Genomic DNA, 24,992 nt, shown 5'->3' with positions numbered 1-24,992 from the left:
TCTAAAAAAAAAAAAAAAAAAAAAAAATATAACAAGTACCCTTTTTTGTTCTTTTTGGTACCGGGATTGAACTCAGGACCTTGTGTTGCCAGGCAGTCACAGTGCCACTGAGCTACATCCCTGGCCTATGACAAGTATCTTTTATGGTAAGAAAAAATATCTGAGGATCTTTTAGTGCTCCAACTAGCAATTTGTTTTCTTTAAAGTGGAATGCTTTCTCTAGAAGGGCATGCTCTTATCAAGAGCAAGTAAATTTTCTTCTCTTTCCTTTTCTTGGGAGACAGGGTCTTGCTATGTCTCCTGCCTCAGCCTCCCAAGTGCTGGGATTACAGACATGCATAAACCTGGCTCTAGAGCAGATCACCTCTCAAAGGGTACCAGGAGGAGCACTAGTGAGCACTTTTTCTTCTCTAGGTCTGTAACCAAATGAAAAGGATTTTCACACACAGGGTTTTAGAGGAGGCAGAGAAAAATGTGTTTATAATCCATCATGTTTAACTGCAAATCTGTACACAGATAGCCACAACCTTGAGGAGCTTATGTTTTGCTAGGATGTGTGAGGTACAGATCAGCTCTCCTCAACATACTATGGCATGTGGTGAGAGCACAGGGATGGTACATTTAAAGGCTGTGAGAATTCTGGGGGAAGGATCATCTCCAGCAGGATCAACAAGAGTTTACAGGAAGAACAGGCCGAATGGGTGCAAAAGGGAAGCGAGATTTTCTAGGAATTCAATGGCCTGGGCAAAGGCCCTTAAGTGAGGAACGAGGAATTGTTCAGAGTAACAGGAAAAGAAACTTCATACGGGGGAAAGGAAGGAAACCAAACTGGAGGATCAAGCAGTATTTTCTGGACAGTCCTCAAATTCCAGGAGAGACCTTGGCTTTATTTGAGGCCATCTTTATCTGTAGGTATCAAAGGTTCCTAAATGGTCCCAGAAGGAGCTGAACAGGAAGAAGCAGGATATCTAGAAGGCCAGACTGGAAGCTGGGAGACCAAGCAAATGACTACAGAACCCCAAACCATCCATTCTGATGCGAAGGGGAAAGACAATATTTATCACTAGAGTTGTATTTTCTAATGAGATATGCACTTTATGTTAATTTTTTTTTTTTTTTTTGCTACCAGGGATCAAACTCGGGGAGATATGCACTTTAAATAATACAACATGGCCCTCTGAGGAAAAACCCTTCTATAAAAGGGACATATTTATTATGAGGACATCATATACAAGGTACAATGTTCTAATAGCCTAAAATACATACACATACATACTGTACATAAATTTATATTATCAATATAAAAATACATCATTAACATTTCTAAGGACAACAAATACAAAACCAATAAATATTGCAATTCTAAAACACCTACTTACATTAAGTGCTGGTGAATAAGATGACAAACAGTAAAAGGAGGAGGCCAAAGCAGATCAGAGATCCAACTCTTGGCTTCCGGTTACAGACTTGACTGGCTTGGGGGAGACGTCCCAGTATTTCCACATACTTCTCAATTCCCCAAACACTTCAAAGTGCCTGACAGCATCAACTCTCAAAGACAGAGGGAAGAAAAATTCGATATTATGGCACTAATTTTGGACACCTCCACACACATATTCTTTGACTGCATTTAGGGAGATCAAGAAATAGCAATCATAAGCTTAATTAAAGCCTTTAAACCTGACCCTTTCAGGAAGCACACCAGCCAGAGTATTTGCCTTTTCACAATCATCCTTGTGTCCTGCGCTTTTTTTTTTTTCTTTCAAAAAGTGAAATCGGATGGATACTCATAAGGCACAAATAAGAGAAAAACCAAAAATTAGCTCCAGCTTGGGAAACATGCACAAATGTCAGAAATTGGCCCAAGAATCAGTGGTTAAACTAGAGCGCAGTGCCTTCAAGACATACGAGACCACAAATTGGCTACAAATTTCCAGTGTCCCAACATTATTGGACTATCCCCACAGGGATATGAAACTTTATGCACTTCTCAAAACATGAGGGAATATATATTACTATATTGCTGATTTTACCCCTGGGTGAGCTTTTTTTTTGGTACCGTGGATCAAACTTAGGACCTTGCACTTGGGAAGCAGGCACAGCACCACCGAGCTAAACCCCCAGGCCTAGCTTTTCAGGTTTTAATGGACACATAACTGGGGAAGAACCCCATGAAAATTATATGTCGGTCAGGAAATTATCTTTCTCTTTTGCACCCATACGCGTGTGTGAGTATGTGTGTGTTTCTGCCATATGGGTTAAGGATTTCATACATGCTGCAATGGGGACAAGGGGAAACAGAACATTGTCTCCATCCCAAAGCACACACTAGGTTAATAAGGATTCTAGTTTTCATTCAAATGGGAACTCCCACAAACCACGCCCTTTCCCTGTCAGGCCATACTGACTCTTTCACTTAAATCTGTAACAGATAACTCAACCCAATCAGCATGGGCCTTTTGCACTTCAAGCTACTGAAGGATCTCCTGACCCGGAATCAGACCAGAAAGGTGGGCTGGGAGGTGGGGGAATGACTGACACTGAGGGTGGGACTGTCATGAGAAGGGTAGGAGTTTAAAAGCAGATATTTTGAGAGAAGATTCTGGTCTCTCCAGCTGGAGAATCTTGGAACTTACTACAGACTGGAGAGTTCACAGGTCAGGGCGCATGGTCTGGTCCAGAATCTAGTAGGTCTTTTATCTCCTCGGATCATAAATACTGCCTAAGAGATCAAGTACAGCTCCAAAGAACCCATCCAGTCAACATGACACAATTGACTTTGCCACCACAGTATTAAATCAACTACAAGATCCCGGGGCTCCCAAATCGCTTTTGGAAATGAGAAAGCACAACTTCGACCTTTAAGAACAACAGGACCTCTGGTGTTACCTATATCCAAGGCTAAGACATTGACAATAACAGCAATGATCCTTGGGTAGAGCAGATTCTTCTCTTGACACCAAATGTCCTCAGAGGTGCAGAGTGCCAGGAGCAGGGAAGGGCAGTCCTGGAGGTACAGATCCAGCCTCTCCTAAGGAAGCATGAGGTGTGCATCGTCAGAACTGCACCGGGAAGGGAGATTGGTTACAGTCCCTGTGCACAAGCAGCTGCTACTTCTTGGGCTTCTCTAGAATGTTGAGGAACTTCCCTCGTGTCATCTCTCTGGCTGGAATTACAAAGCAAATAAAAGAGAGAAAACCTGAAATGTGAAAAAAAGGATTGCAGGGAGAGTTCATTCATTCAAAAAATGCAGATTGATTCAAACTGTATACCAATTCGCAGCCACTACAGATCCAATCACCACTAACCTCCTAAAAGGGGGAAGTAAACTACTATTGACAACTAAAACTTGATAAAGCTATTCTGAAGTTAGCAACTGCTATAAAATTCAGGCCAATTGGGGAAGACTTTATCATCCAACCTTAAAAAAAATCAGCAGGGAATTCCCTCCAAATCTTCCTCTGAAGAATCTAACCTAATGTTCATGTTACTATCTCATGGGGTTTGCTCTTGGAAGCTAAAACCCAACCAAGATTAGAGTCTTTTCTGGGTCATTGGCCTCTGGACATTTATAATCTCAAATCAAAATCAGAGATCATTTACCCCATCTCTCAGCAGTGGTAGTCCCTGCATGCTATAACATAACAAGGTTTACATTCCCTCGGTGTAGTTCATCTGTGGACAGTGTAATAAAGTAGGGTTTATAGAGCTTTGGTCTTCTCTCTCTTGGCATTGTCAGTCCTTAGGTATTTAATATAGCCAGGCAAGGTTTATGTGTCTTTCTCTGACTTTCAGCACCATCAATCTTTGAATGCTGTAGTTACCTGTGGGTTTACACAGCTACTTTCTGACATATAAGGCTCCAAAACGAAAGTAAAACATTTCTCAATTACAAGGGCCACTACAGAAGCCCGGTTTTAGCTCTGTCAAGCAAATCTTCAATGAGCACATACAATATAACAACCTCTTCGCCCCCCTCCCACAGGGTCATCTTTCCAGATCTCTTAAATGGATTTAACAATTCTGAAAGTTTCTGATGGCTGGCCCGAGCACCCAGAAGTCTGGAACCATGCAGCACTGCAGGGCAACTTGTGTCCTGTGATCTACCAGGAACATATCTCTATCCTGCCCAAAGAAGAGAGGTGCTAGAGAGGCACTCACAGGAATGGGAAAGGCCTTTTTCTGGCTTCTTGTTGCCTCACCCAAGTCCAGACAAATGGTGCTAGATAAATAAGCTTTCACTTTCCTCCATCCCAACCTAAGTTTAACAGTTTCTTGTGTATTTGCACAGTGAAGAAATAAGACAACACAAAGTCCATCGCCATGGGGAGGCTTTTGGTAACTAGTCTATGTGCCTCCCAGCTCTCGATAGTACCTGAGCACCAATCAGCAAAAGGGAATTGCATTAGTTAGGAGTGGAAGCCCCAGTGATGGGTCTTACCTCACATACCCACAATCCCATCCTAGCCCCAATCAAATCGGTCATTCCTTCCTTGGTGAATGTATACCAAATTGTACACTCACAGTTCCTATAAGACTTGCATGCAATTACTTGTTCACAAACTTGTCCTCCTTCACTAAAGTGTAAGAACTGAGTGTAGACTGGCTAGTGCTATAGCTGCATCTGCTTAATAAATGCTAGTTGGATGAGGATGAGTGGTAACACAAAAGGACAAAGTCTAACAAAATGAATGTAAGTTTCCTTCCTTTATACTATAGAAACAAGACTAGCTAGTGGCCCTCAGGGCTCCTTTCTCTATATTATGTGGCTCCTTTTAAATGTGCCTTGATTACCTGGCAAGAAAAATTTTTTTCTTTCATGGAAATAATACCAAAGTAATGAAGAGATCAGGGATCAAGAACAAACTATGGGGCCGGAAATTTAGCTCAATGGTATCTATCATGCCTGCCTCACAAGCACAAGGTCCTGGGTTCGATCCCCAGTACCAAAAAAACAGAACAAACTACAGCCAGGTATGGTGGCACACATCTTTAATTCCAGCACTCAGGAGGCTGAGGCAGAAGGACTGCCATAAGTTTAAGTTCAACTTAGGCTACACAGCGAGATCCTGTCTCAAAAAAAAAAAAGGAAAAAAATTAAAAGAACAAACTACAGTATTTTATTTTATTTTTTTCCAACTACAGTATCTAGGAGGAAGTCTGATCAAGTACATTCTTGCCCATAGGAGGCAGTGCAGGCTTCTTCCAAGTACACAGTACAGTAAGTGAACTCAGTTCTAGCTGTAGTATTTACTAGCCAGGTGACATCCTGGGCTGGACAGTATCTCTGAGTCTCATCTTCTTCATCTGTAAAATGGACAGAATGTTAATGCTACTTTTCCTACTTTTCTTTCTGATATTAACAATGAACCTATTCGGTATAGTGGCAATCATTTCTAGAACCCTTTTCAGAGGTATGTATGTTTTTTTATACTCAGCATTTTTTGAGTGAACGAATCAATGATTATAATAAGAAGACAGGCAATCTCAAAAACCCCATTCCTAGCTAAGCATGGTGGTACATACCTATAACCCCCGTATTCTGGGAGGCTGAAGCAGGAGGATCACAAGAGCACAACCAGCCTGGGCAATTCAGTGAGACTGTCTCAAGATTTAAAAAAAAAAAAAAAATGTAAAAGGGTCAGAGAGCCAGGGATTTAGCTCAGTGCTGTTGCTGCCTGTGTCGTAGGTGCAAGGTCCCAGTTTGATCCCCGGTACCAAAAAAAAAAGAAAGACTGGAGATGTATCTCAGTGTGAAGGCCTTTTGGGTTCAATCCCCAGTACTACAAACAAACAAAAACCCATTCCCAGAAATGTTTCCACTCAGCCCATGCTACAGGAATATATATTTGTGAGGGGCGGGTGGGCAGTACTGGGGATAAAGCTCAGGAGCTTGTGCTTGCAAGGCAGGCACAGTGCCACCGAGCTAAGCCCCTGGCCAGGGATATATTTTGGGCCCAATATGTCTCATCATTTATTCCTGCAGGATGGGTTACCTACCTACACTCCTTCCTGTGCTAACTAAGGACTTCAACATTTTCAGTATCAAATGATCTTGCAACATGGCTAGCAGCAGGCGTTCTGGAAACCAGACATGGGTAACACAGAGCTCTGCCAGGTAGAAGACAGCCTCATTCCCCAACCATGGGCCTTGGGCACTGCACTCCAACACTGGCGATTTCTGCTGTTGTCCTTCAGACCTCCCAGTTCCTTGCTGTTTTTTCCACCAAATGAGAGAATGACTTAGAATACTGTAAAATTTAGAATTTAAAAAGACTCAACTATTTGAAGGCACAAAGGGCTTAAAAGGAAAAATAAATGGAAATTGTGAAGTCTCCCCTTGCAAGCTCTCCTTGAATTTAACCAATCCTTTTAACAGCCCCTTTTCTACTCAATCATTCCTCCCCCTTCACCCTAATCCAAGTATACAGAGCTGCAGGAAACCACCATAAAAGTAGAAGTAATTCAAAAGACATCATCTCCTCCATGGGAGGGGAGAAAGTTTCTCTACTTGCCAGTCCCATATAGGAGATATACGAATGTGTGACATAGACTCTCCCTAAAAGAGGGCTGTGCCCTATAAATCAGATCCTAAGCACCAACCCCTTTTTGTGCACAGAGAAATTGCTGTGAGCCAGGGGCTGTTCCAGGGCACGTGCCCTCCTGTTCACTTGTCATCAGAGATGTTAGCATTTCTGATGAATTCATAGAGCCTTATTTTATTTTTCTTTATCTTTGCTTTCCTGCTCTACTGCAGTGTGAAGATTCTTACCGATTTGCTACAGTAATCACCGCCTGCAAACCACACCCCCCCAAACCTAGTAAAATTGTTTAGTGATGCCAACCGCGCTTTTAATTTGCAAGACATCAGACACAGAGGTAATTTATACCAACATCTGTTCATTTTCGACTTCTGAAACAAACTCGCACATGCTGCTACAAAATCCCATTAGGGGTAAGGGGACAGCCTTCTGCTGCTGTTCGGCGTTTCTCATCCACATGCGCGCACGCGCGCACACACACACACACACACACACACACACACACACACGCACATACATGCCCCTTCTAGTAGGGTTTTATATGTAAATATATTGCACTAAAATACTTCCTTCAAGGATTTCAAATTTCTCAGGGAGAAACATTTAGAGCTGGCTATTGCCTGCTTATAGCAAAGGAAAATATTTGTTTCCCCGTCTGGCTCTATTTCTTTTTCTCTCTTTCCAGTAGTTACACCTTGGTCAATTCCAACACAAATGACCAAGGTAAGATCAAAGGTTCTTGAGCTTGGCACTTCCAATTCACCACTCCCTCCTGGTTCCCCCTCCTCTTAAGTACATGATACAGGAAACTATCCTAGGGGCTGGGGGTGTAGCTCAGCAGTAGAGCAGTTGGTTAGCAAGCACAGGCCCTGGGTTTGATGCCCAGACCCACAAAAAAAAAAAAAAAAAAAAAAATTTTTTTTTAAAAAAAAAAAAAAAAAAAAAAAAAAAAAAAAAAAAAAAAGGGAAGGAAAAGAGAAGAGAAAGGGAGAAGGGAGGAGAGGGGGAAGAGGAATGGAATCCTGGGGACAACAAGATCACCAGTTTCATCTAGAGTCAGTGAAATCTGTTAACTGAGAAATGTAACGCTATTACCATTCTTATAACTATGCCGAGAGGAACCCACTGGTCATTAGCCACCAGGGTGTGTGCTGTACACAGAAGCATGGCTCCCACATCCAGCTGTGATTTATAGGTTCTCCTGTTCAGTGCATAGATCATAAACTGAGAAGGCCACAATAGAGACTGTCACCAGAGGGTTAACATGTGAACTGCTGTAGACTGTGGAGAGGGGACCACGTATCCATGTTGAAAGATAACAAATGGCTAACCGACAATCAGCTTTCAGATTTACACTGTTGCTATCACCCCCTTTGTAGTTTCTCTAGGGCTGTCAGCTTCATGGCAGCTGTAAATACCTGAGTACGCTTAAAGAGGTCAGGGCTGAAGGGAGGACTTCATCCTGCTTGCTCTGATGGTGGTACGGGGTTTAATATAATCTCCTCTTGAGACTCCAATTCCTCCATCCTCCATTTAGCCTTGCCTCTGACTCTCCTTCCACAATGACTAGCCCCAAACTGCCTTCTCTGCAGTAAATTTTCTGGTGGCTGGTTGAAAAAGATTCAGTGGTACAGATTGATTTCTCGCTGGTGAGGCGATGAGGGATCACCAGAGGCACCCTAGTTAACGAGATTGGGTGCAGAGTCTCTCTGGAAACCAGCCTTCTCTGCCAGAGCTTTGTAACGTTCTCCCATGACACATGGGTTTCATTACAGAAGGATTTTCCAGATTTTAACTTAGAGGCAATTGCCTGATAAAATTCTGCTTGACTTTTATGTAGGGAACAATATAAAGATTAAGTAACTTTTTAATGAAACGGAAGAATTCTTATAATGTGTTTTTTTCAATTCCAAAGTAAATATTTCTGTTCAGCAATCTAATTAAAAACATCTCATGGTAGAGAAGTCACACTGGTTTCCTTATATCTGGAAGAGCAGCAACAGGTTGTTTTTAGGAGATCTACCGTAAGTGATCAGGAACAAGGATAACAGGATACTGTGAAAGGGATGGGATTCTTAGCATTGGATTCACTTAGCTCTGACCCTGACCACTGTGACAATTCCTTAGGTTATCTTTCTGTGCTTCTGCTTCCTCATCTGTTTAAAATGAGATTAAATGCAAATACTGCAACCTATTTTATTTCAAACAAGTTTATTTGTTTATTTTTGGTACAGGGATCGGACTCGGGTCCTTGCGCTTGCGAGGCAGGCTTCGGAACCACTGAGCCACATCCCCAGCCCATCAGATAAGTTTATTTAAGCAACAAGATGCTTCATGGGATTATCAAGGATTCATTTTTTTTCTTAAAGTAATGGATTGTTACTTAAAGACATATTGCCTGACTTATAATAGCTATGTACAACAAGGTTATAAAATTGTCCTTGATTTTATAATGATAAATAAAAAACATCAAAATTCTCCAATGGAACGAGGTAGAGAAGAATTTTTTTTGTTGTTGTTAAATGATGAGGACAAAATAACTTAACAGAGTATAAAGAGAGCTGAATAAGCATGCCGGGAAAGGAGAAAGGGGGTATTTTACAGCACCAGCATCCCCTCATTCCACCTCTGTCTGATGTTGAATAAAACATATCATCAGCCATGTAGGTGTTTTTTAAGACAATGTACTTGTTCACATATGCCAGTCATTTTAATAGAATAAAGGAATGAAGAAGAGGAAAATGAAAGGATAAAAAAACCTACTCTGTCAAGATACAGTATGACCAAGGCAGGTGTGGTGGCACACACACCTGTAATCCCAGCACCTGGGAGGCTGAAGCAGGAAGACTGCCACAAGTTCAAGGCCAGCCTGGACTATGTACCAAGACATTGTCGTAAAAAACCAAAAACAGGGCCGGGGATTTAGCTCAGTGGTTCTGGCAACTGCCTCGCAAGCGCAAGGACATAAGTTTGATCCAAGGTACAAAAAACAAACAAACAAACCAACCAGACAAACAAACAAAAAGGATATAGTGCAACCAAGTTGTAGCTGTCTAATTCAGAGAGTTCCTTGTCTGTGGGAACACGGTTCTGGAGTAAATAACAGGTTCCCTTTACAGCAGACACCCCTGCTGCTAGAACATATTAATTCTATCTTCAAACTCTATTTCTAGATGTGTCTGTCTCATTAAATGCCCACCCATCAAACTGGAATCTGACCTGCTTTATGGATAAGCTGTTGTTCACAACAGGCTTTTATTAGTTTACTAAGTGGCACACACCTCGATCTCAAACTTTACCACGGAACTATCTTGCCCTGCCACCTTCAAACTAGTATGTCCACTTTCTCAGTCTGGACTCCTTCCCTGGCCTTTTTGTCAGCCACGGCAGGCACTGCAGTCTCTCAGCTGTCCTCTCACAAGGGGCACCCGGTTGCACCCGAATAAGACAAATTACGCAGTATTATGAGTAGCAAAAGGAAGCCTATTTATTTTCAAAAGATCTTGAAATGCAAAACAAAAGTAACAAACATTTGGCATCCGGGTAATGCACATACACTGGTGGATTAACAACCCCTGTGGGAAAAGCCAGCGAACTTCAAGAACAACACTGCTGGTGACCTCAACATGGACTTGTGGCTAACTCCATTCGATAACTACTCCAAGCTCACAAATGGCTCAGCCCAGTGCTGGGGAAAAAGAGTCCCGAAGAATGCTCAGTATCAACAGACTTCGTTATTCTCAGTGATTTGTTGTCATTACTTGCTTCCACTTCTTCTACCATAAACTAACTGAACATTATGGTAATGCAAGCAAAACAAAAACAAAACAAAACAAACTCCCAAACTCTGCTGGAGTAGGCCAGGGATTTAGCTCAATGGTTCTACCGCCTGTTTCACCAGTGCAAGGTCCTGAGATCCCTGGTACCAAGAACAAACCAAACTCTGCTGGATTAATGTCAAGTACTACTACCTTCCTTAACTATACCAGTAGTTACTTCTAGCAAAAAGAAAAACATGGCCGGGTGTGGTGGTGCATGCCTGTAATCCCAGCACCCAGGAGGCTGAGGCAGGAGGATCACTATGAGTTCGAGACCAGCCGGGGTTACAAAGTGAGCTCCAGGTCAGTCTCAACTACATAGTGAGACCATGTCTCAAATAAATAAACAAAAAACAAAACAAAACAAAAAAATAAACACATAAAATCCTGGTTAGTTTAGTTTAAATCACTATGCTAAAAGGTTATTTAATTAGCTTCACAAAAGATACTTTGTAAAAAATTATTATAATTATAATTTTGACTCTTTAAAAATTACTCTTTTGGGGGCTGGGGATTTTAGCTCAGTGGTTCCAGTGCCTGCCTTGCAAGCACAAGGGCTGGAGTTTGATCCCTGGTACCAAAAACAAACAAACAAAAAAAAAACCTCTTTTGGTCCCTGAAACCTTGAATGCATTGTAACAGGTACAACAAGAGGACTCAGGCATCAGTGTATGCTGTGCAGAAGAAAAGTTGCAGGGGCGGCTGGCTGACTAGTGAAATCAGTCGCATGGAATGCCTACTACAACAGGCAAGATGTTTTTTGCGGGGGCTGGTAAATCTGAAGAATATTTACAAATTAAATATTGAAAAAAACCTTGACATTCCACTCCCTGTGTACAAGACATTAGAGACAGGGTCTCGCTTCATAGTGTAGGATAGCCCGGGGCTCACTACATAGCCCACACTGGCCCCAAACTCTATCTTCCTGCTTTAGCCTTTCACATGCTGGGATTAAAGACACATGTCTCTACGGCCAGCTAATAACATGCCTTCTGATAAAGACTATTCTCAAAAGCTAAAATGTCTTGGAGGTGGAGCAAGCTGTTAACAGGTACTTTGGTACATTAGAGGAGAACAAAAAGAAACTAGAATGAGCCAGGCATGGTGTCGCAGGCCAGTAATCCCAGGACTCAGGAGGCTGAGGCAGGAGGATCACTGTGAGTTTGTGGCCAGTCTGGGCTACACAGGGTGACCTTGTCCCAAAGAAGGTGTCTAAAAAAAAAAAAAAAAAAAAAAAAAAAAAAAAAAAAGAGAGAGAGAGAGAAAAAAAGAAAAAAAAAAGTAGAGTGATTCATAAGGTTGACTGCTATCTTACAGGGATATGGAAAAGTTTTCCAGCTATGGCTCAGAGCTGGCACATGCACAGCGGTTCCAAGGCAGCCTGCCAAACAGCTTCTTCACCAAGCTCCAGCTCAGTGCCAGATCTCTGCACAGAAAGGACCATAAGTGATTGATAATTCAAGTCAAAGACTAAGCACTTCTGAATGCCTCTGATATGAGAGCAGCTGGTGCTAGCATCGAGAGCAAAAGGACCTGGGAACTGGGCACAGTGTTACTGGAGGAGGAGCACTTTGTCTTGATGCTTTAGTGCATTGGGGCACTTGGTGGCCTCAGCAAGTGGAATAATTGTACTAAAGTCTGATCACCATTCTCAACTCCTGTGATAAATTATCCACAAATGAAAGCATTTGGTAAGAAATATTACTTTTCTCTAAAATACTAAAAGTAGCACCTGCAGGTCAGCAGAACAGTCTTGAGGCTTTTGCATAAATTTCTTTGGGTAGAAGCATTTTAAAAAGGGAGTTGAAATACTATATATCTGAGAAAAGAACAGCCTACATGCTATACAAAAATCTTCATCCTCAAAACTCTCAAAAAATTCTTTCTTGGAAGCGTATTTTCCAAATTCTCTTTTTATGGGGCATCTAACACTTTTTCTAACAGAAGGGTGGGGTGGCTAAAGAACAGTGTTTTCCCTAGTGACTTCAGATAAATAATTTTATATTAAACATTTTTTTACAAATCACTGTTAGGCCTATTTCCAGATACTTTTATCCCCAAAGTAATATGAGCAAGCAAAGTCCAGACTCAATGTGCAAGTAAAGAAATTTGGACTGTCCCAATATGGACGATAATTTTAATAGCTTTCATAACAAAGGGGGGAAAAGGATAGAAATAGCCACACATCGACTTATTTTCAGAATATAAAACATCAAGCAGGAACATAAAATATGGGAAGTGTCTGCCATGATGCCTGAAGATTGAAGGCAGAAGAAGATGACTCTTAATTGTCAGGCATTTGAAAAATGTATTCAAGAGAAAGCCTGTGTCTCTCCATCAACTCTTCTTGCCCTGCCCTCTTTTAAGAGCAAGACAAAAGTAGATTTCAAATATCTAATACCAGTCTTTCTTATCATCCCCTTCTCTACTGAAAAAAAACCCCAAGCAACAAACCCTCAAAGATTTGTATTCAAGAAACAAGAGCTAACTACTTATTTGTATTTTGTTTGCTTTCAAAGGGCCTCACAGGCCTATTACAGAGCTTCACTTTGTCCCTTTTCCCAGGTAAAGCCCAACTGAGAAAGGGGATGAGATCAAAGCAATGGATTAATACCCTAGGGACTAGAAGTTTTATTAATACTCATAAATTTGTGCAGAACATTCATGTTTTAGGGCCTTTTCAAATACATCCTGGTAGAAACACTTATTATGATCAAAGACTAGGAACTTCACCCTCTATCCCCATTTATAAAGAACAGAAATAATAATCTATTGTGTAAGGTTAAGATACACCAACTATTCAAAATGACTTGATCAGTACACAAAATATTTGCTCCAATTTAGACATAGTGAAATAGTCATAGGCTGGGTTCTACTAATAGGGAAAATCAGACCCAGATCCCAGTGCAGATCATTCCAAATGCCTTGGATATTAGGACAACATTACTTCTTGGTTCATCCCACTTTGAGATGCTTGTAGTAGTTTAAGTCTAGGAAGAATGAAAGGCCAGTCTTCTTGACCCCCAGGGCAGGGAAAGAGTTACATCTCCACACTGGGAAGCCAATAAAAACCTCTCTTGATTATAATTTAGATAAGAACCACTGGATTGAATAATAATGTCTGAAACTCCCCTGGCTGTTTCACCTTGAGACGTCCATCACTGGGTTAAACATGATGCTAATTGCATTTGGATTGATTAATTTCTCTCACTCCTGTCTATTCGAATAAAGCTTAACAAAATAATCATAGCATCTAGAGCCAAATCTTCTCCGTCAAAGGAATGAAGCCATCAGAACAGGCAGAGATGAAAGAAATGAAGATGACCCGTAATTACTGCTACGGTGATATCATTACCATATTATACAAAATGAATGTGGGGGGTAGGGGGAAGGAAGGAGGGGCTGAGATTATTTTTTTTAAATGGAACTCTACAATTTAAGAACACAGATCTGACATGGAGTAGAGCACACAGAGATATAGAACTTTAAAAAAATACAAAACTGCAAAATCCAACAAACACTAAGGCCTAAGATACATCAAGTGTCTTGGGCTGTGAACAGGTAATTATTCACACCACTATTTTTTTCATCCAATTACACTTTGTGTATGACTTGCATAAAGATTTAAGATGCTGTCTTCGTGGTATAAGCATTCCCATAGTTGCTGGAGAATTTTTCTTTTACCAGGGCATAATATCATATTTTAATATTGTTAGAGGTGGCCTTGTTTTTTAAATTAGTATGTGGGTTTTAACTGCAGCTACTTGTAGTTTAAGACACCAAAGAAAATATCTATAAATCTTCACACATGTTCATTGGACAATACTGTGGATTTAATTTAAAATACCAGAGGGCCAGGGATTTTCGCTCAGTTGTGCTGCACTTGCCTCACAAACACAAGGTCCTGAGTTCGATCCCTGGTACCGAAAAGAAATCAAGTTATAAAATACTAGAAAATAATACAGAAATATTTTCTCAATAAGCTTTTTGCTTGTTTGATATGAACTTTAAATACTTATAGCAGAAAACTTTTGCTTGCATAGGATTTGAATACCAGCTCCATCCCCCAGCCTCCAATGAACTCAGGACCTTCCGCTTGCCAGGCCGGCGCAGCAGCAGCACCACTGAGCTCTCTGTCCCAACATAGGATTTGAATCTTATGTCTAAATGTATTGTTTATTAGATGGCTGTCTCAAGAAAACATGTTACCTCTCTATGTCTCAGTTCCTTCCTCGTAAAATGGGGACCAGTATTTAGTTATTTTGGTTATTGTGAGGCTTAAGACAAAAAATTTAAGTTCTTAATGAGTACTGGTACAAGAAAAGAAAGTCCCCCTCGAGTTTGCACCTTATGGCTATTTACAGAACCCTATACCGTGTTCTGGTTATTCTACTTACTAACGTTAATTCAACAAACATTTGTAAACTATTTTGCTTACAGAATTTGAAAAATATTCATTCTATTTTTTTGAGACAAGGTCTCACTATGTAGTCCAGGCTGGGCTTGAACTTGTGGTAAATCTCCTGCTTCAGCCTCCCAAGTGCTGGGATTACAGGAGTGCACCATCATACCTGGCCTAGAAGGCAAATCATTTTAAAAGTTTAGAAATACCTACAGCATATTTTTGCTACAGTTATTTTAAAAACAGAACTATCGTTCAATCAAAAACATTTAAAAACACAATAAAAATAGGCATTGAAATTGTTTTATTTAGCTTGGACAAAAAGGTATATTTCTCTGTTTTTCTTGCTCAAAAAATATTCACAAATAAACCAAGCATATATATTTTGAATTTGTATTCATAAACATAAGCAATGCTATAAGAGAAAAAGCCAAATACATATTTCTGCCAGGTTAAAACAAGAGTTTCAACCATTTGTCAACTCAATATTTTCTACTTTCTTCCCTGGTTAAGAAAGGCAGGGCAATATAGAATTCAGGGCGTATATTACCTGGCTTTCAAGTTAGGCGTAGATATGATTTGAATCCCAGCCCTAGTTTCCAAATCTGATGACCATGAACTAGTAATTTACTTTCCTAAGTATCTGTTTTTTTCATCTGTAAAACTGGAACATATAAGCTGGGCGTGGTGGCTCACACCTGTAACCCCAGCACTTGGGAGGCTGAGGCAGGAGGATCGCTGTGAGTTTGAGACCAGCCTGGGCTACAAAGTGAGTTCCAGGTCAGTCTCAACTAAGTAGTGAGACCCTGTCTCAAAACGCACCCCCCAAAAAATAATTGGGACATATAAATAGGCTTTGTAGTCTTGGGCAATTAAACCAGGTAGCATATTAAAAAACAAACAAGAAAATGAGCATGGTGATCCATACCTTGTAATCCCAGCTACTTGGGAAGCTGAGGCAGGAGGATCATAAGTTTGAAGCAACTTAGTGATACCCTGTCTCATTGGACAATTTAGTGATACACTATCTCAAAAAAGTAAAAAAAGGGTCTACGAATGTAGCTCAGTGATGTTTGGTTTCAATTCCTACTACTAAAAAAAAAATTTTTTTTTTAAAGGAGGAGAAGAAAAAAGAGGAAAAAAAATCCTTTATACTGTTGGGCATACAGTAAGGAAGTAAAAAATGGTTGTGTTAAACATTTTTATTCATCATGTCTCTGCTCAAATGTTCCCTGATATCCTCTTCAATTATCTTATTTCTTATCAACACACGTTTTTCCTTACAAACAAATTAATCAGATATAGTATTAGTTGGACATACTACCAACAAGAATATTTAATTTTTTTCTTTTTTAAAAAAATCCCCCAAACCCCATTTACCAACTTTGTTCATGGAGAAGGCCTAGAAGCAATGACTGTCCAATAACAATAGATATTAATGCCCAGATTTCTAATTAAAAGAAACCAGGCTTCCTTGGAGAAATGAATGAGATTTCAAGTCTGGAGAAGTACATGAACCAGGGATATCCTTACATCCGTGAAAGCAAAGTTATCAAATATTACTAGGGTCATGTCAAAAGATACAGGAGTCAACCTGAAGAGATACCAAGAGATACCTACTAAAGATGAAATGTTTTGTTTTGTTTTGGTACTGGGAATCGAACTCTGGTCCTTGTGCTTGCGATACAAGCAGTGGAACCATTGAGCTAAATATCCAGCCCCATGATGAAATAGTTTTGAAGTGAAAGAGAATAATGATTTTAATAGATCAAAGCACATCAAATATCAATGATATTTTTTAAAAAGCTCTCAGCCATTTCAATTCATTTTTCTAAAAATGTATAAATAAAAGAGGGAAAATATAGTATTTTTCCAGCTTTTCCTGTTTTTACTGTATTTTAGGGAAGTCAGAGATATTGATTTAATAAGAATAATAATTATTTTCACTATTACGAAAAGGAACAGATTAATACCTCCTGAAACCACCAATCTTCACTCAACCTGGAACTAAGAGAACATCATGGGGTTCCTTTTTATGAAGCAGAAGACAAAAACCCAGAGGTAATGAGGAGTATAGTTACAGGAACAATTAAAAAACCTGACCCGTGCAACATGCAGACCTTCTCAAGACCCTGATTCAAACAAATAGTTTAAAAATATAATTTGGGGCCAAACTGGTCATGTACTGAATCAGACAGACACTGTTACAGATTTTATTTTATTCAGTGTGACAGCAGAAGTTTTTGTGGGGGAGCTTCTTGATTAGAAATACATACTAATATATTTATGGATGAAAATGGTATGAAGGGAGAAAGCTTTAAAATATTTGTGCAAACAACATAAGCACAACTAAAAGTATAATATAAGGGAGTCAAATGAAGAATAGCAGCAACATGACCATTATTGAAGTCGGGGTTCATACATTCACTCTTGTTAGTATATGCTTAAAAATTTTCCATAGTAGAAAGAAAACCTCATCAAATACTTCTCTGGAAATACAGCCTTTTCTCATTATCACTCCACATCACAATATAATTCACAGGGCTAGAAGCTACATGAATGAGTACTCGGGGAAGAGCAGGCCAGAGAACAGAGATGGGGATAATTAATTCTGCAGACAGCTCGGAAATGGTTGGACAGGAAAAGCTTTAGAAAGGGGGTAACTCTTCATGTCACTAATGTTTATTTCCATCATTGAATCCTTTGAATGAGAAAGAAATTATACATGATCAATAATCAAAAGCAGATTATATGTATTTTTAAATCTACCAAATTGAACTCAAGTTTAGCCTAGTAATAAAGCTGCTGCCTTCCAACCTCTCTCTCCCTTAATTATTTAAGTAATCATACTGACAACTCTAAGAGCATAATTTCCACTTTGTCCATGAAACAGCTATGAGCGAAGTTCACTGGCTCAACATGTTGCTTCTATAAGATTCTTGGAAAGTGGAGGGAATAAATCCTTAATTCATTTAATCTTCTCAGAAGATGCCTTTTTTGTTTGTTTGTTTTTTGTTTTGTTTTTTGCTTGTTTGTTTTGGTATTGGGGATCAAACTCAGGATCTTGTGCTTTTGAAGCAGGCAGTGGAACCAGACCTAAATCTCCAGCCCTCAGAAGATACTTTTGAAGTCGTAGCAGGACTAACCTTAAGGTTTAGTCCAGGCTGGTAGCTAATCAATTACAAAAGGAACAGCTTAAGTTAAATTTTCACTAGTCAAACTGAATTTCATTAAGTTTACACATCTCACAGAGGCTTCCTAAACACTCACACTCTCAATATTCATGTATATAAATGATAACTTCACTAATTCTACTTTACTTTGATCACTCTATAATTCAGATGATGACTTATCCAATTCAAAACAAATTACTTGTCCTAGTTGATAACTTGATTTTTAATTGTTTGAACTGTAGTTTTATATATGTATGGTTCATTTCTCCAAAAGAGACCATTTATTAGCCAATAAAGTATGTTTAAATAAATGCAAAAGAAGCAAAATTATCTCATAGACCTTATTAGATCACAGTGCAGTGAAAATAGAAATCAATGGTAAATGAAACCACAAAAACTATGCAAAATATGGAAATTAAACAACATACTTTTAAATAACGGGTCTCAGAAGAAATCAAAGAAGAAATTAGTTTCTAGAACCAAATGATAATATCAGTACTAAGAGGGAAGTTTACATATGTGAATGCCCACATCACAAAAACCTAAATATAAAACCTAACCATGTATCTCAAGATCCTAGAAAAACAGGAAAAATCTAAACCTGAAGCTAGTACCATGAAGAAAATTATAATGATCAGAGCAGACATTAATGCAACTGAGAACAAACAAACAAGCAATGAATCAAAGAGCTGGTCTTTCAAAAAGTAAGCAAAACAGAGAAACCTTAGCCAATCTTATTCCCCAAAGGAAAGAAAAGACCCAAACTAATGCAATTAGAAATGAAAAAGATGAAATCACAAAGGACATCACCAAAATCCAGAAGATTATTAGTAATTACTTTGAAACCTGTATTCCAATAAATTGGAGAATTCAGAAGAAATGGACAGATTCCCAGATACATAGATTACCAAAACTGAACCAAGAAGATATAAAAACTTTGAATTATTCAATAACAGGCAATGAAACTGAAGCAGTAATAAAAAACCTACCAACTAAAAAAATGGATTCTTTGTTGAACAGATTCACTGCTGAATTCTGCAAGAACTTCAGGGAAGATCTAAAGCCAACACTCCTCAAACTCTTTTACTGAAATTGAAAGGGAAGGAGTACTCCTAAAATCATTCCTGGAACCTAGCATTATCCTTATTCCAAAACCAGACTAGGATCCAACTGAAATAGAGAACTACAGGTCAATCTCCAAAGCATAACACATTTTTTGTCATAAAGTCACACAGACACATGAGTATGTCAAACCTACATTCATTCTTTAGAATATTTCTATTGATGAATTATCAATTTTAATTTTGAGTTTTATTATATTAAACAATGAGTGCTTAACAGGAAAAAAAAATCACAAAAATAAAGAAATGCATTTTTTTGGTACCAGGGATCAAACTTGGGCAGAAATAAATTCCTATATGAACCACAATGAAAATACCAATAGCACTCTACAAAAAAAAATTTTTATTGCAATTATCATAACTAAATAAGAAAGTAATATACCAATAAAATATCAAATATGTAATGAGTGCTTAGAATAGACATCAACATTTCCACACCAGCTGTGTACTTGCTTACAAAACCTAAAAAATATCTTCAGAAATAAAAACCTATGTGAGAGCTGGAGATGTAACTCAGTGGTGCTGCTACCTGCCTCGCAAGTGCAAGGACCTGAGTTTGATCCCCAGTACCAAAAACCAAACCAAACCTAACCAAACCAAACCAAAACAAAACCTATATGAACTACAATGGAAATAACAATAGCATTCTACAACAAAAATAATCTTTGCTTCAATTGTCACAGCCAAGGCAATCTTCACACATGAAAATTACATGTTCCGTACATAAGTATTGCTTATACTGATAGCACATATGTTTTGTTTTCTTATAGGGCACAGATGACATCTTTTTGGTTTTCCTGTTGTTGTAGTAGTAGGTCTTTGGGATGCTGCACCTACCTGTTTATCTGTCAGCTCACCAGTGTACTCCACAATTTTCTTATGAAATTCCCTGGGCAGAAACATTTTGTTTTTCCTCTGCTGTAAATGATCTCTTATGAGATCCAGTCGCAATCATCTAAGAAAACTTCTCCATCATATTTTGCATTAGTTTGCTTAGTTATTTTCTTTGTAAATTCAAACTATGCCACACATGTTTAGGATAAAGTAAATTACTACCATTGGCCAATGCTTTGTGTTTCAAGTGACATCATAGCTGCTGCATAACTCATCAACAACATCTACTCTACCTTTGTTTTGTTGTAGAAAGTTTCCATCTCAGGCTTTCATTTTCTCAAGGTTTCCCTATCAATATTTCTATCATGATGCAATATTGACATGAGCAGTACCTGCTTGTTTCTCTTCACCATATATGAGGCCAATGTAAATCTTTCTGAAATCCAAATATTGTACTATTCAATTCTCTGTTCTGAAATTGTAACATTTTATTTGGAATTTCTGCTTTGTTCCTGCATACAGTTCCTGCGCTGGTTAATTTGTGTTCTGTTAGCAAATATAACACTGATTGGAAACTGATAAACCAACTGTTGAATATTACCTTCTGATTAGTTTGGGAGATGGGTGCAACAAGTTCTTCACAGCTACATTCAGCTTATTACTATACGAATAAGGACCTGATGGCTGAGTTCCAGGGTAAATTTCTTTTTTTCTTTGGTACTGGGGATAGAACTAAGGATCTTATGCTTGCCAGGCAGGTGCTGTGCCACTGACATAAATCCCTGGCCCTCCAGGGTAAATTTCTAAATTGAAAGCATAATAAGTCTTAACATTTACAAGGGCATATATTAATATATCATATTTTGACCCATAGCTTTTCCATAAGTCTTTTACATTCCTGTGATTATCATGAGAAATCCCTGCTAAATACAGCAGACATGAATGCTTTTAGTTCAGCTAGTGAGGTATCATAATAAATACATTTTTGAATATGGCTATTGTTGCACACAGAACGTTTTACTTGTACTTCAGCCTTTGTGCATTTCACAGCATTTCATCTGTTACAATTTCTGACACTGATTGGCAATGCTAGCATTTTGTCCAATACAATTCACTCCTGCCAAGACTTCTACTATATTTTCAGACCTGGTTCTAATACTGGATCATTCCATTTGGTTGTGTGGCCATTTTGAAACATTTTGTCTAGTCAAATATGTACTCACCTTGCTATTCTTCCTCTGAACCAAGGAGGTCTTCATTCCCTGTGTCTGTATAAGTCTTTTTTTTTATTTTTTATTTTTTGGTACTGGGGATATCAAACCAGGATCTTTGCACTTGTGAGGCAGGTGGCAGAACCACTGAGCTAAATTCCCAGCCTTGTATCAGTCTATTCTTGTTCCATTTCAGTGTCACAGGTACTTCGGCTCACATGACCAACATCAAAGCCGTCACTACGATCATTATAATCATCATCATCACTCACCTACATCACTCTTCTGAGAACATATATTTTACTATAATGGATCATTGACTTCTGACCTCCTCCAAAACTCACAAATCTGTTTTTTCATGTGCCATTGTACTGAATTGGGCTACTTTTACCAGAAAAATCAAAAGAAAACTTTTAAAAACAAATCCTAGAGTGGTGTGGGTGTATTATACCCTCTATGATGCTCAGGTAAACATATGCAAAACCTGGCCGGGCATTTAGCTCAGTCCGCTGCCTGCCTCACACATGCAAGGACCCAGGTTTGATCCCCGTACCAAAAAAAAATTAAAAAATTTAAAAAGGCAATTCTGGGAAACGTACTCCTAGCCTAGCTGACAGAACATATGCAAAACCTGTCAGTACCATGTGGGTATAAATCTCGGCTTGACACTTTCACACAATGCAGAAATGTTCATATCTCTGGCCATTAGAGAAATGCAAATTAAAATGAGACTCTACCTTCCTCCAGAAAAAAAGCCATCATCAAGAAATCAAATAATAACAAATCCTAATGGGGCAACAAAGGGAAAAAGAACTCTTCTACACTGTTGGTGGGAATGTAAACTAGTACAACCACTATGGAAATCAGTACAGAATTTCCTCAAAGAACTAGAGCTAGAAATTCCATTTGACCCAGAAACTCCCTTTTTAAGAATCTTCCTGAAAATGTTAAAGATATCAAACTGCAGTGAATTGTGCATACCATGTTTATAGCAGCACAATTCATAATAGCTAAATCTCTGAAGCAGCTTATGTATCCATCTATAGATGAATGGATAAACAAAACGTGGCATTTATGCACAATGGAGTACTCCTCCGCCATAAAGAAAGATAAACTTGAGTTCTGTGAAGGAAAATGGATGCACCTTGAGACCATAATGTTAAGTGAAATAAATCAGACCTACAAATTTAAATATCACGTGGTTTCTCTTATAAGAGAAACCCAAAATCTAAATAAAGAGCAAAATAAAAGATAAGTAGAAAGCTCTTTCTCAAACAGAAAGGGGATCAAGAAATGGGGAGGGAGAAGGTAGAGGAGTGAGAGGAGATGAAAAAAGAATTAAGACATGTTATGTATATGTGCCAACCCCCATGAGAAAATGGTTCATTTCCTCAATCTGACTGGACAATAAATTCATCAATGGAAGAAACTCTTAAAGATAATCTCCCTAACAAATTTGGAAAACATGTACAATGTACAGTATATGCATCCAATAAGTTTTAATTTTAAAACTTTTTTCTCTAATCATGACAAGTATGAAGGCCTAACAATTTGTCTTTACTTGCTTGTGAATTTCATTTAAAACACATTGCAATCAGATAAGAATGGGATTGCATGACCTGTCTACTTACAAAGTCACATGGTAGTGGTTATCTTCCTGATTAGAAATAATATCTAGTTAACCTCTGTTTTTCCATAATATCCAGTTTAGATGTTTCTGAATATCTTATTTAAAACACTCATGAGTCACTAGATTAAAATAATTAGAACACAAAATATGCTCAGTGAGAAAATTATGTTATACGGTGTGTTAACAGTATGCATCCTTGAAACTTAACACTTAGCTGGGTGTGTACGCCTGTAAATCCCAGCACTCAGGAGGACTGCCTGAATTTCAGGCCAGCCTGTATTACATAGTGAGACCCTGTCTCAGAAAACAAAATAAAGAGCCAGGGATTTAGCCCAGTGGTTCTGCCACCTGCCTCGCAAGTGCAAGGTCCCAAGTTCCCTGGTACCAAAGGAAAAATAAATAAATAAAAATAAAACACCTTACAGGAGAGTCAGGTGGGCTGATGAGGAAGAGACTTTATTTCAATATTCTGAAGTATTGTAGGGAGGTTAATGTGCTGTATAAGTGGTTCTCAAAGATGGTCCCTGGATCAACTATATCAACATTACTTCAGATCTTAAGCATATACATTCTCTGGTCTTATCTGAGATCTCTCAACTGAGAAACTCTAGGATAAGCCTAGAAGCCCATATTTTAACACACCCTACAGGTGATTCTAATGCATGCTAACACTTGAGTAGCACTAATCTATATTTTCCAGGACTTTTGATTTTGTTTCCAGTTTCCTGAAGCTCTAATTCATTACTATACTTGATCTTAGCCAAAAGGCTGAGAAGTGGATCTAATTAATTACTAACAGATGAGGCAGGTTTTTTTTTTAATATATTCTCAAAATTATGATCACAGAGTACTTTGTTTATACGAGATCTTAGCCAAAAGGCTGAGAAGTGGATCTAATTAATTACTAACAGATGAGGCAGGTTTTTTTTTAATATATTCTCAAAATTATGATCACAGAGTACTTTGTTTTTTAATGTAAAGCAAAAAAAGGGGAGGGACATTATCATTTAGCATATGAGCTATAAAATATGAGCAATAAAAGGGGGAGTTAAAACCATTTAGCCAAACTTAGCCAAAAGGCTGAGAAGTGGATCTAATTAATTACTAACAGATGAGGCAGGTTTTTTTTTAATATATTCTCAAAATTATGATCACAGAGTACTTTGTTTTTTAATGTAAAGCAAAAAAAGGGGAGGGACATTATCATTTAGCATATGAGCTATAAAATATGAGCAATAAAAGGGGGAGTTAAAACCATTTAGCCAAAGAACTAGAATTGTTGTTTTTTCTGTACTGGGGATCACATCCAGGGCTTTGTCCAAGCTAGGCAGGTGCTCTGCTACTGAGCTACACTTCCAGCCCAGCATTAGAATTTTTACCCAAACTATAGCTCTATCTCCTGTAAGAGTTTACAGCTAGATGTCCACCAAGAGCTTCATGTGCTCATAGGTGTGGCTTTTGGCAAGTGTTGAATTATCGGGGTGGCATAGGTGACTGGCTGTTAGGAGGATGAGGCCTTTGGAAAAGGTGGCCCACTGGGATGTGCCTGGGTTTATCTCACTCTCTAGCTCCTCCCTACCCTTGAGCTTTCTGGCTGCCTAGACAAGAGCAGCTTTTCCTCCATTATGTCTCCCTGTGAAGCCATCCTGCCTTGGAGCTAGCAGCCTAGGAAATATTTATTAAGCTTTGTCATAAAGCTTGAAGAAAGCTTTGAAGATCTTTGAAGAAAGCCCACATTATGAGGGCAGAAATGGCAATTATTAACCCTGCAGAAGGCTTAGCTTGGAGAGAAAAGAAAAGTGTTAGAAAGCAGGCGATGTTTGAACTGAACCTCAAGAAAACTACAATCTGGGAATAACCAGGCAAGCGAAGCAAACTATGTATGTATGTATTACTGATTGTTTGATTGACTGATTGATTGAGACAGTCTTGCTATGTATTTCAGGCTACTTTGAACTCACTGTGTAGCCTAGGCTGACCTAGAACTCATGGCGATTCTCCTGTCTCAGCCTCCCGAGTGCTGGAATTACATGCATGCACCACCATGCCCAGTAGAAACTCTAGGCCACTGGTGAAATGAAATGAAATAAAATAAAATAAAATAAATGCAGAGATATAAAAAGCCTTTAGGCTCAAGTCAAATCTTCGATAGAGACTTATTCAATAGACCCCAGACTGGGGTCTTAGTCTTTAGCTCAGAGGCAACAGGCCTGCTTTGCAAGTGTAAGGTCCTGAATTTGATCCCCACTAAGAAAAAAAAA

General features: G+C 38.8%; 1 protein-coding gene across 3 annotated transcripts in view; it reads right to left on the bottom strand.

Moving 5' to 3' along the window:
* Positions 1 to 24,992, bottom strand: part of Lin52 (lin-52 DREAM MuvB core complex component) — a 97,500-nt gene that overhangs the window by 2,503 nt on the left and 70,005 nt on the right. Inside the window, exon 6 of one of the 3 annotated variants that reach the window (XR_004518316.1) lies at positions 1,380 to 3,199. Coding sequence is in view for 2 of the 3 variants with exons in the window: in XM_033766681.1 (XP_033622572.1) it covers positions 3,111 to 3,199 (89 nt within the window). In the remaining variant the exon portion in view is untranslated. Of the gene's footprint in view, positions 1 to 1,217; positions 3,200 to 24,992 lie in introns of those variants that run through there. The other 2 variants (XM_033766681.1, XM_033766682.1) reach the window with 2 other exon arrangements.

Source organism: Fukomys damarensis, unplaced genomic scaffold (assembly GCF_012274545.1).
Source record: "Fukomys damarensis isolate Sample0158 unplaced genomic scaffold, DMR_v1.0_HiC HiC_scaffold_21, whole genome shotgun sequence".
NCBI lineage: Eukaryota > Metazoa > Chordata > Mammalia > Rodentia > Bathyergidae > Fukomys > Fukomys damarensis.
The sequence above is the reverse complement of the archived record's forward strand: the minus strand, read 5'-3'. Positions and strand labels throughout refer to the sequence as shown.